Here is an 18,648-nt window from a genome sequence, read left to right on the forward strand (position 1 = left end):
TGATGTTGCTCTTTTCATTCCTGTGCAGAACACCATTCGAAGAGCTAACAGAACCTGCAAAGTTGTAGATTGCAATTTTGCTCGAAGAATTTTACAGCTCATGCGCTGATTAGAATTTGGGTTGGGCATACATAACACAACCCCCCACCACCAAACTGTCGTTTATCACTTTACATTTCCCTACAAAGTTATTTGTGCCTTGAAGGCATAAAAATAGTGCACCAATATTAAATATGCTCCTGAGGCAAGTTCTGTTACTCAAATACCAACTTGCAAGGCCTTTTAGGAGATCACTTTGATCAATACAGCGTGACACAAGCGATGCTGTATTGATGCGAGCTAATATCTGTCTCTGTAATAACACATTAGAATGAAAAGAAACGCTACTTCCATGTCCCCGAGTGGTTACTGCTCCTGCAACATGTTCAGCAGCATGCTTTGTCTTATGGGATGACGTAATCCAAATCGGCGTTTATTGCATTGGCCACTAGAGGACGCTGTTTGTCTATAAATAACGCCCATTAAAAAAATTGTTAAGCGATGAAACGAGGAACAGAACCCAATCAAGCATGATTAAAAATATTGTATAGACGGGTGTAGAACTTACTTGCTTCACACGCAAATACTGGATTTTCCATGATGTTTGTGAGATTGTCTTTGAGGTGAGTAATACTCAGGAATGCGTCGACTGCCTTTTTGATTTTCACTAGTATTCACGCACAGCAAACTATCTGGCTGGTTTGCACATTTTCTGAACAGTTTAGAGGGTTAGTGGTTCAAAATCTCGGCTCTGGCCTTCCTTGTGAAGTTTGCAACTTCTCCACGTGCCTGTGTAATTTTTCTTTGGGGTTCCCCAGCTTCCTTCCACATTCCAAAAAGATGCACGTTGGATTAAGTGAATATTCTTTGTGACTGTGCATACTTTTGTATTGTTTGTCCATATGTGCCGTGCGACCACTCCAGGCTGCATTCTGCACCGAAAGTCCTTTGGGATAAGCTCCGTTTCCGCCGTCACGTCAAAATACTAAGCGACAAAAGACAATTCTGAATTTTATTTCTGCAGTTTGTGTCTCTTTTGAGACACCGTCAATTCGCCCGCCCACGCCAATGCGGAAGTAAGTCAAAACAAGTTCGTACCGGCATGGATTAATATTATGCACATCGCGTTTGGGGCATTGTGCACCAGTGTCTCTACTTTTCTAACCATACGTATACGGTACAACATGAACGCCAGGAAGAGAGGGTACAAATTTACCGTTTCCGGACCATGGAGACCGCATAGCTAACCGCAGCGATGACGTCAGAGACTCTGAAACGTGATGGGGAGGGCACGGATTTCAAAGTCGGCGTTTTCATATTTTAAATTATTATATGTACATTTTTAAAATCATGTTTAATAATAATATCATTTGTAGTAAAGTTTAGTATTTTTCAAAAATTCTGTCTTGAGTGTTTCTTAACGTGACGTCAATAACTGATGTGTTGATGAGAACGTGAGACAGATAGTTACAATGCGATAGACAGTTTGGGAGAAAGAGACTGTTGAGAGGCGGTTACAAAGGAGGGAGGGAGGGACATCATGGAATGCTGTGATGTCATCAACCGAGTCATACACAAAGACAAGGAGGCTCTCTTGACTCTCCGCTTACTTAGCGTACTCTTGTTGTGGAGCAGCTGTTTACATCTTACTGTGAGTACCTCAACAAACTCCATTTTAGCTCCTCTTTCTGTTTGCTCCTTTCTGCTTTCTTGTTCTCTTTTCCTGGGTTTCCATGTGTGCACACCAAACTGGTTTACTCGACACCATCTGGGCTCCGCCGGTTCTCTGTCTTGAGACAAGCTTCCTTTCCCTCAAAGTGTGTGTGTGTGTGTGTGTGGAGCCATTGTTTGCCTCCCTGCTGTGATTTAAGGGGGTGAACTGATCCCATTCAATGTACTTGCCAAGAGTAACTGACATGCTCCTTACACCTTTTTTTCCCCCAAGCCAATACTCGATCAGAAGTGGCTTCTCGTGAGAGTTTGGTTGTGAATGAAGCCCGGTTTAGGGAAGGGAAAGAAGGAAGGGTTGTTTTTTTTTCTTTTTTTCTTTTTCAAGATGATGACAGAAACAGTTCCATTCCAAAAAAGCCTCCTCCCATTCTGGGCTGAGTCTGTCAGTTTGGATTTAGATTCTCGTAACTGACTGGAATTAGACGTTTTAGAAGGCTTGTCGTTTTCTTTCTTGCACAGATGCTCCGACAATGACAAGAAATTGACGTCGCAGCGTTTGCGAGAAACTATCCACAAACAAGAGCGAGTTTATGCTGTCTTCTTCAAATGAGTGAGAGAGGATCATCGCTCGCCTTGTGTGAAGTTCATCCAGAGGAGCATCCTTCAGGATTTTGGCACATCAAGATGTTTTGAGAGCATGAAACTTTAAAAGCACCACTATCCACCTCTGGAAGGAGAAACTACCTCCCTGCACCTCCTCAACCAGGTGGAACCCCCCACACGGACCCGCTGCCAAAACTGCCGCCACAATGCTGCAGCAGATCCTGAAGGACATGTACATCGACCCCGATGTGCTGGAGGCTCTCAACGAGGACCAGAAAAAGACGCTGTTTCTGAAGATGCGCCAGGAGCAGGTACGACGCTGGAAAGAGCGTGAAGAAAAGCTGGAGCGAGAAGGCGAGAGGACAAAGCCCAAAAAAGGTCAGAAAAACTCAACCACGACCTCAATTTTATTGCATTCCAGTGGTACACTATTTGTTGTAAATAATTGGGGATGAACCGCTTATCGGCGAGGCTGATTCTCAGGGCCGATACTCTGTATTTTGACGTATGCTGGCATCAGCCTTTATTTATTTACTTTTAATCCAGCTGCCTGTAGGTGGTCAATTTCCAACTGGGTTCTTTCGGCTTTGAAGTGAAATGCTGGGAATTCCCTGCGCTTTTGCTTTCGGTGTATCACTTCTGTTGACATTCTGGAAAATGAATGTCTAAAACCTCCGGAAGCTATTTGCTGCCTTTTTCAATGACCTTTCAAGACATGCTGCTGAGCCCGGGAACGTACTGCACTTTGGTGAAAGAATTTAAAGACAAAGCCGTCTCCTGTTTTAAGAGTTAAACAAAAACTTTAAACGTGTCACAAATCTGAAAAGCTTTTTAAAAATTACATGCGTTAAGGTGTTTAGACCAAGTTCAGTGTTGGACTTTCCTATATTTAATATTTTCTGTTTTACTGCAAGCAATCTCTGTCATCGTCCAGCTTGACTGCTAACACTCAGAATTGGTATCAGCCCTTCGGGAGAAAAAAAATCGTTCTATCTGTCGCAATAATAATTTTCCACTTAAGTGTACCTGGCTCATTTCCCGCAGCACACCTGATGAACTCTCACAGCACAATAATGTCGTGAGTCACAGCGATTGGTTGGGAAGTTGCGCTTTAAAGCCGAAGCAGCGCTCACTGTCATCTCAACAGCTGCGTGCCAACTCAGGCATGGTTGTTTATCCCGAATCCATTTGGCCAGTTTAAAGTTTCTTCGCAGATAAACTTACTTGAGCCCGACAAACTCCAGCTGCTCTGTATTAAACGCGCGTGAGCGGTTTCAAACGCAGCCACGTAAGACCGTTTACACAAGTTTATAGTTTGCAGTACCGTCATCTTGGTTAAGGGAACCATACTTTTGCGGAAATTTTTTGGGGAAAGACTGCAATCTGAACGTATCACGCCACGTTTTGACACTACAGTTTCCGTCCGCGGTGATACGGTACTTAAAAAGTTGTGTGCCGACTACTGCACTTATGTCGACATCAACATAATTGACGGCTAAAGACAGACTATGACGCCGGGGGTCACCAAGCTTTTTGAAAATGAGAGCTACTTCTTGGCAACTGATTAACGCAAAGGGCTACCAGTATGATACGCACTTCTGAAATAGGAAAAGTGTTCAAACCAGTCCAACATTCTGCCCGTATGTCATATCTTTATTGTTGAAGAAGTTATTCTATTCATTGTATTTTGCATTTCCTTATCTTTTTTTTTTAATTAGTCGGTCGATGAATCGGAATCGGAATTAGCATCAGGCTAGAAAAAATAAAATAAAATCGGTTTTGCTGTAGTTATGATGATGTGTTATAATGAGAAATTATTGGCATTCATTGATAAAAATCAATAACCAAGATTTTATTTCAATAAATATCTGCCAGTCTTGACATCACTCCTACAACATTCCTTGTAAATAATAAGTGTCCCCTGAGCTATTTTTAGAACAGGGCCGCAGGCTGCTCATGTGTCGGGGGAAGAGTGGGGGGCTACCTGGTGTCCATGGGCACCACATTGGATACCCCCATTCTAAAGATTCTTTAATCATGACTAATCTGCTCCAAATATTTCATCCATTAGCCAAGGTTGCCAAACCCGACACTTGTTTGACCCGTTCTCTTGGTCATCTTTTTCTATTCTACATGAACAAAGAGAAAGGAAGGAGTGCGGTTTTATGTTCATGCTGCTTTGCAAGAAACAGGACAAGAAATGGGTTTTGTTGGTTGCTTAGCGATGAAGCGTCAGCTGTACATGAGGAATACAAAAAAAATCACCAGCCCATCCTAACTAATAACTCCAAAGAAGACAAGAGGTTGGCAAACAACTGTGATTGGCTAAAAGAAATCACATGGTCTTACTGCGTTTTTGTTGTTGTATTATTTTGGAAAATGCTAACTTTTTGATACACCTCCTGTGTAAGTTCTCATCGGGTTGTGCGGTTGTTCAAAATCTTCACGCTGGCTCGTGTGTACAAAACATGCATTGCTCAAGGCTCTGTTACAAAAACATGAAGATCCTTTTTGAAGTCAGTCACCGTGGATTATTATCGACAAGCGACTCTAACCACTCAATACAATACGACAAGCTTTTTTCCATATTAGTCAAGTTGTACCCTTCGACACATTGAGAAATCATAGGTGGTGGGAAAATGTCGACAGGAGGAAAAAAAAAAAAGACCACAAAAATCCCCACAAGCATCGTGGATGAAGTCACCTGTGGTTCTTTTCTTCTTTTCTGTGGACACATGCAATATCGTGGCGTAAGCAGGCTACAACTCACGAGGCTCGATGACGTGCTCTCAAACTGGTTCGACACACTGCAGAATCTCACCCGTCTGCATTTTCTTTCTGCTGGAGGAAAATATGTGGTGCGGAGTGACGCTTGATCATGACCCCCCCCCCCCCCCCCCAAGAAAAAAAAAGCGTAGGAGAGTTTAGGACACGTGATGCATTTGGTTCAAGTGTGAAACGAGTGCATGAACTGTGACTGATAAAGTAATGTGAGCTCTCACTTTGGGGCTAATCACAAAGCACTTCCTATTTATCAGCCTGAGCGCAGTGAGGAAGAAGGCCGCGCTTTCTGGTTGTCTCGAATGAGCAACGCTGTTCTCAACAGGCCGGATGAAAACTCCAGGCACATATCATGAAGCTCTACTCTGCTCCTAATTTGTGAAAATGGTGGACGGTTCGTCTCTCTCGGGTAAAGCAGGAAGTCGAGGCAAGCCGCGAAACAATTTGCAGCGGGGGGGCAAAACAGGAAGTGGACAGGAAAAGTATGTGTTTGAAACACAAAAGACCGAATTCTGCTTCGTCTTGTCCCCTTCATTGATATGCGCATGGGGAAGCTTACGGTCTCATGCTGCCTTTCTGGTCATGGGACTTGTGAACTCCAGTGGGCAGGCCATGTTTGGCTTTTGTGCGTTAGCTACATGATCCACAAGCACATTGGGGAAAAAAAAAAAAAAACAAGACAAAAGTGGACCTCGGTGAGAAAAAAAATGAGAGGAACGCTGTATTGGTGTGTGTTTGTCAGTCTTTTAGTTTAGCTGGCTACTTCCTGGTTCATGGGGGGGGGGGGGGGGTGACAGACAATATCTGAAAAAGACTGCAGTGCTCAGCAAAAATACTTTGGTTCAGATCGGTGCTAAAATGATTGGGCTCTTCCTTGGCCCGTGTGCCCATCGTATAGTGGAAAATTGCCTCTGTCATTTTTGGCACTAAATTAACCAACAATCCATTGTCTACAAAGCCTTGTGGAAGTTGACATACCGGTAGTCCGTGTGTCATTATGTTAACTACCAAATTACCCGAAGCTGGGATTTCACGATATCATTTTCAAAGTGTCATTTTTTTTTTCTATTTGAACTCACATTTTATTAGTTGATCCTCCGAAAGAGAAAGTCAAAGCTAGCGAGCGATGCTACCCTCCAAGCGACTGAGAGCCACAACCTTTGCTCCTCGCGCAGTAGATTCGAGTCGTTGCTTTTCCACGTACGTGCTGGAGATGTCCATACCGTGCTTTTAAACTTGCCGGCTGTGAAAAGAAAACAAGAAGGCATTTCTGCTGAACACTTAATGTGCATTACTCATGTCACTTGGCTAACGCTATTCTACTTTGTATTGCTATCTGATACGCTTTTTTTTTTTTTTACTTTCAATTTCTCTTGCAGCATTAATCTAATTAACCGCATGACACCATCGCCATCTAACCGTGGCTGTCTTAAAAGCTGCATGTGCAGTTCCAAAGTTAATGTTTAGAATGGAGGGTCCTAAGATTGGAAGCGCCTGAGTTTTACAGGGAGCGGGTCAAGAGTGTGACCCCGAAAAACTGCATGTTGGTGCCCAACATTAGTCCCACTAATTCATGTGAAGAAAAAAATATTTTGGGCTCAAACAAGAGATTGTTTGTATTTGACCAAACGCATTTGCACTAAAGCTTTTCGACAGGATTGCTTCAGATCTCAACTGTCGACAAGTTTTGAAAAAACGCGTCACCGTGATGCCAAGTCCCTTGCAGTTGTCATGTACAGCAAGGCCCGAATTTCCCATGCTGCTTCTGCCCTGCACCTGACAAAGGCGTCAGTTTGCAGCTGTCACACTAGTATGCGTCTTGTTTGTCAAGCTTTGTTTTCCGACCACTGTGTTTTCATAGTGCTCCTGGCCAGCCGGAATGTGTTCCGCAGGGCCGGCTGGCAAAACGAGTTCACCGCGGCCGACTCATTCTAAGACAACCAACACTTAACGCTGTCGTACCTGCGTCAGCTGCTTCACCGCTCACGCTCCCGACGGCGCTTATGTCAGCGCCGAGCTTCACAATTGCCTAACAGCCAAAAGCAAGTGCGGCTCTTTGTCTCTGTTGATGGTTGGAAACCAAATGAGTGGGAGACATTTTGGGGAATATATGATGTTTTAATTCCATTATGATGATTATTATGATTAAAAGAAGCCGAGACATGCTTGAAATGATGTCATATCTGACGCTGAGCGTTCGCATGATATGCCCTGGAATATTTGTTTGCATAAATTCAAATGTTCCTAAAATCTAATCATTATGATGTGGTAATTCATTTATCCAATTAACTCATTCAGTACCAGCCAATTCTAGACCAAGTCTGAAAAGACGTTTAAAAACGTCTTTGGGAGTGAATGAGTTAAATAATTAATCGATGTGTTGGAAATAAACAGTATTAATAAAATTTTAAAACCATCGTATTCATTTGATTACATGATTATCGCTGTTCCAAACATAACGTTGACATGGAAAAATTGAAATAAAATGAACAATTTTATTCACACACGATTCATTTTAATGTACCTCGATATGACCAGATCCATCTGTTACTTCTAAAAATGAAATGGGCAAAAAAAGTCATTCGCCCCGTCTTAGAACATCCAATCCTACAACCGTTGAGGCACATTGTCAGCTATAATTCATTTCCCTGTGTCATACTGCGGCAACGTGGAATACAGTTCCCATCCCAAACCGTAAAAAAAAAGTGTATGCCTGTAAATTTGCAAGTGCAGTGAACCCGATTGCAGGGAAGCCATTTCAGACCCAAATGTGAAAATCCGTGATTATCGAGAGATAATACGCTGTTGTGTTATTTCCTCACAGCCAACGGCAAGAATGTGAGCTGGCTGCTGGGTCGCGATGGAGACGTGGCCGTCCTGGTCATTGGGGAGATGGACGAGTTGAGTTCCAAATTCATCTGCTCAGGATTGGGAGAAAAGAGGGCCCCCTGTCCGCCCAACAACGCAGTGTAATATACTTATTTACAGCGTCTGTGTATTTAACTGTTACACTCGTGGCAACGTTGAAGCCAAATTTTCATTGTCAAACGTGTCTGTTGCAGCAATCAAACCATTTTAAAGAGCAGAGTAAACGCCGACGTCACGGCCGAGAGAGAAAACCTTCCTTCTCCGACGCAACCTGAAATATCCTTGAATTTGAAGGTATGTTAAGAATGAAGTAACCGTGGCCCTCGAAGCAAAAGGTCAAAGGAATGCGTGTTTCTTTGGCACTCATGCCCTGGAAATGAACCAACTTTGGCTCAAACTGAAAATAAACACACATATGTTCTGTGTCCGCTGCTCCAAACATAATGTTGACATGGAAAAATCACATCTGCTTCCATCAGGTCCAGATTTCCGCCCAGTGCAAAACCTCCATCATGCCATTTTTATCTCTGTGACATCATGTGCAAAGTATAGATTGACTCCTAGGGAGCAGCCATTTAGCCCTGGCTACAAGTAGGAAGAACCTCCTATTGACTTAAAAGGCACTCTTTTCGGTTAAAATAAGCACATGGCCCTGTAATACTTTAGGGTGTGCTTTTTGCACAGCTGCTAATTTTAAGTTGGTGTAGGCGCTGGTGTGGGTTCTCTTTTCACCTTCTCGTCTGGCACAAAAAAAAGTGTTGACACCGCAACCTGTGCATGTAGCCAAGCAGCACACTTAAAAAAAGGCTTTTCTTTTCAATATCGACTACATAGCATACTATTTGTACGTCGCTATGCGGTCAGGACTTTACAACGTAAATGAGTTCCGTTCATGAATTTCCAACAGTCTATTATCTTCATTTCACATCTGTCTTGGCGAGGCAGCTTTCAGTAATTTGTGGGGGGGGGGTTTTTTGGTCCAATCAGATTTCAGCTTTTTTATGTTACCATGTAAATTTGCCAAAGGCCTTCAGAATCTCCCGTGCTGTGTCGACACTTACACTGTTGATTATAGTCGCTTTTCTTTTTTCTTTTTTTTTAAACCAGTCAGATTTAACAGTCAACACTCTTTTGAACTTCACAAAGGCAAAGAGTGATGTCGCCATTTTCTGTTGCTCAAAGCTGCTTGAGACAATGCGATTCTTAATTACACGCAGTTGACTGCAGGAGAGGATGAATGTCGGGTATTATTGAAAGTACAGTTTCAGGGTGACTTATTCCAGAAAAACTTGTGAGGATAAGTCAGCTGGCTGCCTTTTTCAACTTGTAAAAGTATTTTTATAGGCCACTCCCAGAGCAGCAAAAACTAGCGATCTCTTTGGCTACTTCGCGAGCAAAAGAGGATGGTTTTGGTCATGCTATAAGATACATGTTGATTGTGAGCTGCAATAATGTAGAGTCGAGGTACGGAATTGAAGTGATATAACTATGATTCTTGTATTCATTCTTTGCGTTTTTTGTATTTTATTTTGTAACATGGTAGTCGTGGTTTTCAGTAGTGGATGAGGCCACTGAAGAGTCCTCGCCCGAAAAGCATTCTCAGTTTCTTTTTGAATACACTCTTATGAAATGAAGTGTTTTGTGTCTTCCCACTAGGCCAAATGTGAGGAGGCGAGCACTTTACACCCCCTTGCGGTGAGTTGCCATATTGCCCTGATGTCTTTGTGTGTCCGGTGCTTGAATTACGTCATGCGCAACCCTCGTGTAATGTCTTTGTTGCACCCACAGGTGTCAGTGAGTGAGCATTCACCAGCATCCGCGTCTGCAACTGCACACAAGGTATTTGGAGGGATAAATGCACACAGTTTAAAGCGCTTAAGATGTACTGGAATAGTTTATGATTATTTATTATCTATGCTTGGAATTGATTTTAAAAGAATACTTTAATGGGGTCTTTCTTATCAGATCGTTTTCACTTCCTTGCCAATAACAGGAAGCTGTGGTTGAGCTTGTGGTCCTTTCACTCGACACGTCTTTGCATATCACCTTTCTCCCGGCACTCCACTTTTCACGCGCCGGGCTCTACCGAGAGCGCTGCATAGCTTTCTGCATTTGGAACAGCTGAACTCGACTGCACCTCCAAGCCTGGGGAACATGACTTTTCGCTGCCTCACTTTTTAATGCTGCACGCGTGCAGGTGACACATACACGCACGCACGCACGCACACACACACAGAGGCAGAAGAAGCTGAAGGAGAAGAGGCGAGGCGGGATATTTGGGCCGCCCAAGAACAGATGGTTGATGAACTTGATCGGGGAATTAGTGGGACGCGTCACTCGCAGATGGATGGGATGGCGGGAATGTCTCCAGTGGTTTTTAGGGCGAGTCGAAATCTCTGTTCTCCTTCATTTGTTCCTCAAGCCATGCTGATGCATTTAGTACGGACACTTTAGAATAGTTTGGCGAACATCTTCCCCCCCCCCAGAACGTTTAACTCCAAAATGCTGATTGGCCTCTTAAAATGGTTCCCATAAGAAGCAACTGAAATAGATGCAGTGAAGACCCACTCATTCACTCTTTGGCACGTTTTATTCTTAAACCTGACTTCCAGTATTCACTTTTTTTTCTGCTCAGGCAAGAGCAATAAAAGTATGAGGTGCCATCTTTTGGCATCTCGATGTGTCACTCGGTGTAATATCGTGCAAGTTTAAAGTTGTTTTTTTTCATGGCTAGTTCGAACAGAAGTCAAGCAAAAATTGGAGTAGGCTTTCAATTTAACCCCTCGGCTTTAGATGCTCACTCAGCCGAGTTTCATGAGATTTTCTGACATGTCACGCGAGACGAAAAATGGACTTTTTTGTGTGTGACTGACCTGTGAAGCCTCGCTCACAAATTTTTTCACAACCTTTATTTCGTTCAAATCTGGAGGTTCCGCTGCAGAATTATTAGTTCTTGCCGGAAAAAAGAAGTGGGTTGACTGCTGCAGCTGCAGAGCTTTCTGTAGGTTTGTCCATCTGATTAAGAGGCGAGGAAGCAAAATTGTTGATTAAACTGGCGCAAGATCAGCGTGAAAGATTAGCGCGCCGGCTTGATTTCCAAGGCGCCTCATCCTTTTCCTCGCGCACATAATTAAAGCCTTAATTAGTGGTCATCGGGCTGTTTGTGTCCTTCGTTACTGTAGAGAAGGGCAGTTGGATGAGTCATCACAGTGGCAGTGATTCAACTGTACATGATTTACCTGTCTACACTTGTTGTCTTCCTCCTAACATTAAATATTTTCCCCCTCCCTCTTAAGGAAGAGAAGCGCAGGCTTCCCAGGAGAAGCAACGCTGTCATCGTGAGGCCCGCCACCGCCAGCGCGGCGCCGGGACCCGTCAACGCGAGACCCGAGGTCGCAAATCTGAGGCAGGCCGGCGCGGCGCCCTCTCTGACGACGGCAGCTTCCAACGTGCACTTGCAGTCACGCGACTTTGAGAAGATTGAGGAGTCACGGCAAAGCAAAGGTGAGTGAGCATTGCGTCATGGGAAAGGACATGAAGGTCAAGGTTATGAGCACTGACGGGGCTCCCAAGGCCCCGCAATGACCCTTCAGATATTGAATCATAATATCGGATGGGCCAGGAGCCCGCTTGTGTCTCAAATTATCTGTCACCACTAAAAAGGTTGAAAATGCTCGACTTGTATAAACATGCCAAAATAAATTACCGTAATCAAATAGAATGTAAGTGATTCAAGGGTTTGTGCAACATGATTAATTGCAGCCGCTGGCTTGTGCGACTTGGCCACTGTGGGGCAGTATGATTCAGTCATACAAACACAAAGATCCGCAACTAGAGTTTGTCATAGTAATATCAGTCCGGGGATTTTTTTTTTGCAGAGGATAAGGAATACGTGCATCTGAGTATTATTGTATTTGCTGTGTTCAACTATCCAATGTTTACATTATCTATCTATATGCTTTATAATTGTGTTAATCAGGTATAGTATATTTTCTTTGTTATATTTCATCATATCATTTTTCATTCTTACTATTCCCTTTCTTTGCTGGGATAAGTGATTTGCAGCGAGGCCTGTGGCTGCCATTTATGCTCAAATTTAAGTTGCCAAATATATTTCTTCCCCTATAAAGTCTACATTGTTCTCTAATCACAAGAGGATAAAATATGAGGTATTAATACTGAGTTTAAAAACGAAAATCCTGAACTGGGACTATCCAGGACACATTTTCCAACATGTCTGCCACAGTGGAGTTTCATTCCATTTGTAATTGGACGTCGCACAGTGGCGAAAGACTGAAAACACAGAAAGCTGACGTCACTGCGTCTCCACCGAAGCAACAACATGGCTCCAATTGGAAGCGTTGAGCGGGAGCCGCCTACGCAAAGGTTCGCCATAATGCAGCTGGAGAAGGATTTATTTCCTTTTTTTCCAGCTTATGTTCCGGCCAAATAGTACCTCAGCCTCCCAGAATCTTTATGGAGTGGCAAAGTCAAACCAGACTTGCCTGGAGGCTGGAAAAAGCCAATGCAACTTGTGATTTGTCATATTTCCTAGCACGCTTTTTTTAGGGTATTTGTATTCATGGCTTGTACGTTTAGATTTACCACTAGAAATTGTACTTGCGCTGGGATTTGCGTGTGAATGCTGAGAAAAGTCATCACTGAAAAGTTAAAGTGAATTGAGTACTTTTGAGGCGTTTTAATTACGGTAATGTAACCGCAGCGCCGAGCTCCCATGCATGTGTTCCCCCTAGTGGCTGTAAGAAGGGACGACATCAAAGTGCTAACTGACCACATGCTTCCTTTTTTCCCCATTCCCACAATAAATAGCAGAAAATAGTGTCAAAAAAAGATTTCATAGTCTATAGGGGTAAATGTAAGTGTGTGATTGTTTGGATATGTGTGCCTTGTGATTGGCTGGCGAACAGACTTGACAGTTCCTTTTGCAGACTTTCTGTATGAGCAGCAGCAAATTCTCTCCACTCCAGGCAAGACTCATCCCCCAAATAATTCTGCTTGTCAGTTTGAAATTAGCACCACCAAGTGGGAAAACAATGACACTGTCGAGGGAAAAGTCCAGTTGGAGAGGGAGCCTGTTTCCTTACGATCCCTCTGCTGGAAGAATGCCCTCCCTGCATCACAGTCATCTCTATTTTTTTTTTCCTCTCGACATCAGACGTAATGGAATAGCTAAGAGAAACTGGCAGTTATTCACAGTGGCGTGGCTTTGCAAGTGTGTCCCAAAGTCAGCTGTGACAAAAAAGACACAATAACAATTGCTGGGAAAATGATATTATTTATAAAAAAAAAACTCACAAACAAAAAACACATTTGATGAAAACGAGTTGTTGGATATTGGCAGAACTCAGGACAACTCCTGGTACAAGACGAAAGATGACTATTAAAAAATGTGCCTGGAGCGGACCCGCATTTCGAGGCGCTCACCGAAAAACAAAAGTGGAGAAGAACAGCTGCAGGTTGGAGGTAGTTGACACGCGTCCGTACGCGGAGCCCGATACTCCGGACAGGGAATACTGAGCGAGTGCGAGTGTCCTTGACAATGGCAGGAAGCTCGTTCCGAGGGGAAGAGGTGGCCGGCAACGCTCAATGCCTCAGCTGTTTGTGTTTGCATGCGGGTCGTGACAACCATTCCTGTTTGCCTGCGGCAGGAAGTGTGACCTGTCACGTGAGCCGCGAGTGTCAAAAGATGCTTGGGACAAAGGAAGAGCACTTGTAAGCACCGTCCGCAGGGACAAAATAAACTCTATGACACAAGGTGATTGGAAACACCCAAGTAAATAACGGCTAAGTCATCCTCTTGGCTTGCCTCCTATCCGGTGCTAAGTGTAAACAAAAGTGTAACTTCTCTTTGTTTGATGTTTAGTTTGACATCTTGAAATTGACGTATATCAAGGCGACACGATGCGCCTTTTGAAAGTACAGTAGCTGCTATCCGTCTTCTTTTTACACTTGTATAACCATTTCCCAGAGCAGGCTTACGATTAGCGGCGCCGCCATGTTAACGTTCGTCAATCTGCCGCATGTTAGCGTTTGCTTAAAATAATCCGTTTTGCAAGATGCGGAGCATCTGTAGCGGCTACTGTTTGTGTACCGTTCGTGTATGTGCGTGCATTTGAGCGCATGTGTGCGCGCGTGGTGTTTAGAACCCCCTCCTTTCTCTGTCAGCCGGGTCGGCTTTCCTCTCTTCTCTCCTCACCTTCAGAGGGAAGGACGCACATTCCTGCGCCGCTTCCCGACTCGAGCCCCGGGCGACGCTCAGCCCCGTGCTGATAAGTGACAGGGGCCCCAGTGGCGTGCACGCACACACACGCACACACACACACACGCCCTGCCCTTCTGTCCACAGACGTGCTGCTCGGGAATTCTGCCCTCTGCCCCACTTCTGCCTCCCCCCACCTCCCACCTCCTTCCTCTCTTCCTCGCTCCCGCTAGCTCTCTTGACGACGGGTCTTTAAAGAGATAGATTGGTCTTTAATTTCAGCGCCAGTCTGGTCAGTGGCGCTATAGCCCGACGCCTCCAGCATGCCCACCACCCTCACCCACTCGCCACCATCCCCTTGTCCCCCGACGCACAAAGGAGGGAGAGATCTAAATTGGGCGATTTGTCAATCAAAGCATTTGACAGTTGGTAGGCCTGTTTTTGTTTTTTGTTTTCCTTATTTGTTCGTCAGATGACTCCAGTCAAGAATACTGCATACTGAGTGTGTTGTTTTTGAATTATTTTGTCACCTTACTTGACGCAACCCCCCCCCCCCCACAAACTCCTTCTTGCTGTCTGCCTCGGTGTTTAAGTATTCCACTCAGACCTGCACCAAGGCTCCGAGCACAGAAAACACACTCTGACCGCCACTCAGTGTGTGTGTGTGTGTGCATATCCGCGTGTGCGTCCGCCTTGTGCGGTGCGTGCCTGAATGTGTGTCAGCCTCAATTGCTGGAGCCTGCCCAAGGTTTCCGTGGTGACTGCACAACACAACGAGACAATCAGGGCAGGCCCATGCGGCGCGGGCGAGAGGACATTAACACAGGAACTGGGGGGGAGTGAGGTCAGAGGTCAGACTAAGGCGGGGAGGCGCGCAAAGCAACGAAGGTAAAGCTTAAACAACAATAAACAATCACGCAACCTTTTGTGTGTTCAATTTTCAAAGAAAAAGCCAGAAGAGTGCCTGTGTGGTTTTGGCGTGCGTGTGCGTGGAGATTGGTGGCACGCCTGAGCGAATTGGCGGTGAGGGGGTGGCGGGGGTGGGAGGGCTCGCCTGAGCCCGGCTCGGCGGCGTCGTCGTTGTGTGGCGTGAGAATGTGTCTCCTCAAATCCCCTACCGACGGGAGACGCATGCTTGTCGCTCCATTTTGTGTGCGTGGAGGCTGCTCGTGCACCCGGAGCAGGCACGCACGCGCCGGCGCGCTCTCACATATCTGCGTCCCCCGGGGATGACGCTAAAAATATGTGGCTCCTCAAGCCTTCTGGTGTCTGAGCAGCGTCTGTCTGCTCTCCATTGCCTCCCTGCTCTCCCCTCTCTTGAGCCCGTTCCCTCCATTCCTCCCTCAATTACATCCTCTCTCAAACACGCTACCTCAACGAGCGCACGTCGACAAACTACGGCCAGCTGTGTCCCCGCTGCACTTTCGCGGAGGATGACCTCTGCTCGGCCGGAGTGGGATAAAGACAAGCGGAAAGGAAAAAAAGGAAACCAAAAAAAAAAAAAAAAATACAAGGGACTGAAGAAAGATCCATGCGCGTAGTATTTGGAAAGAGGAAATGATATAACGAGTCGCTGAAAGAATTCTAGCTTTCATAACAATCGTGGAAGGCTTGCGTTGTGTTCTGCTTTTCCTAAAATATATTTTTTACAACTTATTTTCACCTTTTCTGACACCATCATACTCCCTACGGTGTTCTGGGCGGGAGAAAGTGTGGGAAAATGACATTAGCATCACGCCATGAAAGTAAAAACAAAAAGTTATGCCTGCGATATGTGGTGGTCCTTATGTGGTTGTGACAGTGTCTATGTCATAAAACCACGACTAGTTTTCGATATCTGGAAAAAGTCCAATCGTCGCAATTCTTGCTCACTGAAATCCAAAAAAGAATGAAAACACAGCAAAGTAGTCAAATTCACCCATAAAGCAACCAAGAGTTGAACATTGTATATTTAAACTCCAAAATGTTTGTCCCAACGATATAATTTACAGTCCGCTAGCTTAATGCTAACATTATGCCGAACACCATAAGCGGGCTAACGGAAATTAGCATTGATGTTATATCATTTTAAAAGGGCTTACAAAAATATCCGCAGGTATTTATTCTCTCTTTTCTGTGTGGACACACCCGGGAGCTTAGTATGGGACCTTCTCTGCCTCTTCCTCTCACTCTTAATTTCGCATACCTCTTTCCCAGTCGATGTCAGTGCTGCCTGACATGTTGTAGCACAACGATGGGACTACTCCACACCGCAATGCTCGTCATTATGGCAGAAGCTCCTTCTAAAACAAATATTGTTCTGTTTTTCAGGCGCTGCAACGGAAGCGTCTGGCAGGGCGTCCTCGGTCAAGGTGGTCTCATCGGCCGGCGCGCCGCCCAATGCCGGACGCAGCCGAGTGGCGCAGTTGATGAAAACCTTCAGCGTCGATAGCGGCGGTCCGACCGCCCCGAATGCCCCCCTGCGCGGCGTCAAGCCTCCACTTCCGACCAAGCCGAGCCACTTGTGCGTCGCCACCACTTCTTCTGTCAGGTAATCCGCAACGCTGACCCAAAGCATCTCAAAGAGAAGCCACACTGGACAATGACGGACCTTGCGGAGTAGTCAGAGGGAAGGCAACTCGACCAATGGAGACTCTTGTTACATTGCGGTCATTACCAAAGCACAAACATGGAAATGCTTGAACGTAATGCGCTCGTTACTTGTCTGATGCGGCTGTCGCATTGCGTTGTGATACAGTTTGCATTAGATCACGTGTGGTATTCTTTTTTATCTTATCCTGTGAGGGGGAATAAGGTACTTAGGGACCCTTGCTTTAATAGAGTCGCCTCAGTGAGCGTTATTGTGGCATGTCACATGACCGCCTTGCCTCAGCGCAGCCTGTTGAGGACCAATGACAGTGCCAAAAATTCCTACCCCTTCCTATTGGCTCAAACCCTGGCAGGTTTGGTGGTCATTACCAAGTGATCCGACTCTGCTCAGTGTTACATCTCAGTACTATACTAAAATTTGTACAGTGTGGGGGGGTTTTTTTTACACACATTTTTTAAAAAATTCTATAGGGACAGTGATATATAACGGACTTTTTTTTTACATTTTGTATGATGATGAGGCGCATCGGATGGCAAACTTGTGTGGTTGAATCAAAAAGACAATAAATGGATGTATTTAAAATTCAAACGATCTGCAGGCATTCCTTATTTGAGGGTGAAAAAAAAGACTCCGGAATGAATGATGAGGAAAAGCAGACAATTAAAATATCCCAAAAACGCGATGTGCTGGGGAAGGGGGGGTGGGGGGTGGGGGGGGGGGGGGGTGAGTAAAATCATTTTTTTAAATCAGTGTGGATGAAATATATTTAGGGACACGTAAACCATCTCCGATTAAAAGTTGTTGTTGACCAGTCTACTCATCTTTGGATATCACTCCAAAAGACTTGTAGGCTACCAGGTTTGCATGCGCTACACACACACACACACACACACACACACACGTACACACAATCAAACTTTTCTTCCACGAACCAAACAGATGGCAAACTATCTTGAAAATACAAATTTTCAAACGTATATACACTAACAGACAAGATTTGTGAAGTCTTGTCCTTCAAGTCTGTTGACTCGCACCAATAATATGGCCGTCAAAGGAAGCCCCTTTATAGCAGAAATGATTCCATCCACTACTTTCCGGCGTTAAATATGTCGTGATTCAATGCAACCAAAAGCAAAATGCTGGATGGGGTTTGTTTTTAGGACAAAGAAGATGTTTTCTCCATTATTTTTAATCTTGCCGCACGGTGGTTAGCAGTTAGTGGTTTGCACATCTGCATTCTCACAGTCAACAGGTGTGTGGTGTTTGCATATTCTCCCAACGCTTGCGTGGGATTTTTTTTTCCCCAAGTACTTTGGATTCCTCCCACATTCCAAAAACATGTTGTTGTTGGGGTTTTTTCTTAGGTTCACCGAAAATTCACCAAATTCTCCGCAGGTGAAAATGTTGAATGCGAATTGTTGTTTGTCTATATGAGCTTCGTGTTTGATTGGCCAGCGATTCAGGGTGTACCTCACCCTCTTGCTCAAAGTCAACTTGGATAGGCTCCATCCAACTCACCTGCAAAATTTAGCAGAGCAATCACCAGTCAAAATCATCATGAATGCCAAAGCAATGATGTCATGGCAGCGAATCATCCAATCAAATTGCTCTGATGTCATACCTGCTGCTCACAACCGCTTGAAGCCATATTTGTACAGTATGCTATCTGGACATTTAGGCTATGATTTGTCACGCAGCCTTATCGTCTGCAATTAATTTGCTGCGATATGCCGCAATGTATTTACATTCAATTTCACATAAATTATGCATGTCTGTATAAACACCGTGTCATAACGCTTCTCTGAACTCCCAACGCGATGACCCGGATGCTTACACAGGACTTGTGTAAAACGGAATTGAATTTACAAATCCATGC

General features: G+C 44.7%; 1 protein-coding gene across 2 annotated transcripts; it reads left to right on the plus strand.

The window, feature by feature from the left end:
- Positions 1–549: 549 nt before the first annotated feature.
- LOC147193883 (uncharacterized) lies at positions 550–17,360 on the plus strand. Of its 2 annotated transcripts, none has more exons than XM_086131470.1 (8): positions 550–662; positions 2,230–2,691; positions 7,919–8,063; positions 8,157–8,256; positions 9,619–9,657; positions 9,751–9,801; positions 11,259–11,466; positions 16,493–17,360. In XM_086131470.1, exons 2-8 carry the CDS (start codon positions 2,520–2,522, stop codon positions 16,714–16,716), a joined length of 939 nt encoding a protein of 312 aa, XP_085987596.1. In that variant the 5' UTR covers positions 550–662; positions 2,230–2,519; the 3' UTR covers positions 16,717–17,360. The 2 variants fall into 2 exon arrangements, with proteins under 2 accessions (XP_085987596.1, XP_085987595.1); XM_086131469.1 differs by lacking the exon at positions 550–662 and adding an exon at positions 1,553–1,690.
- Positions 17,361–18,648: the final 1,288 nt, after the last annotated feature.

Source organism: Hippocampus guttulatus, chromosome 15, assembly GCF_054856545.1.
Source record: "Hippocampus guttulatus isolate MCC_2025c chromosome 15, RoL_Hgut_1.0, whole genome shotgun sequence".
Classification (NCBI taxonomy): Eukaryota; Metazoa; Chordata; class Actinopteri; order Syngnathiformes; family Syngnathidae; genus Hippocampus; species Hippocampus guttulatus.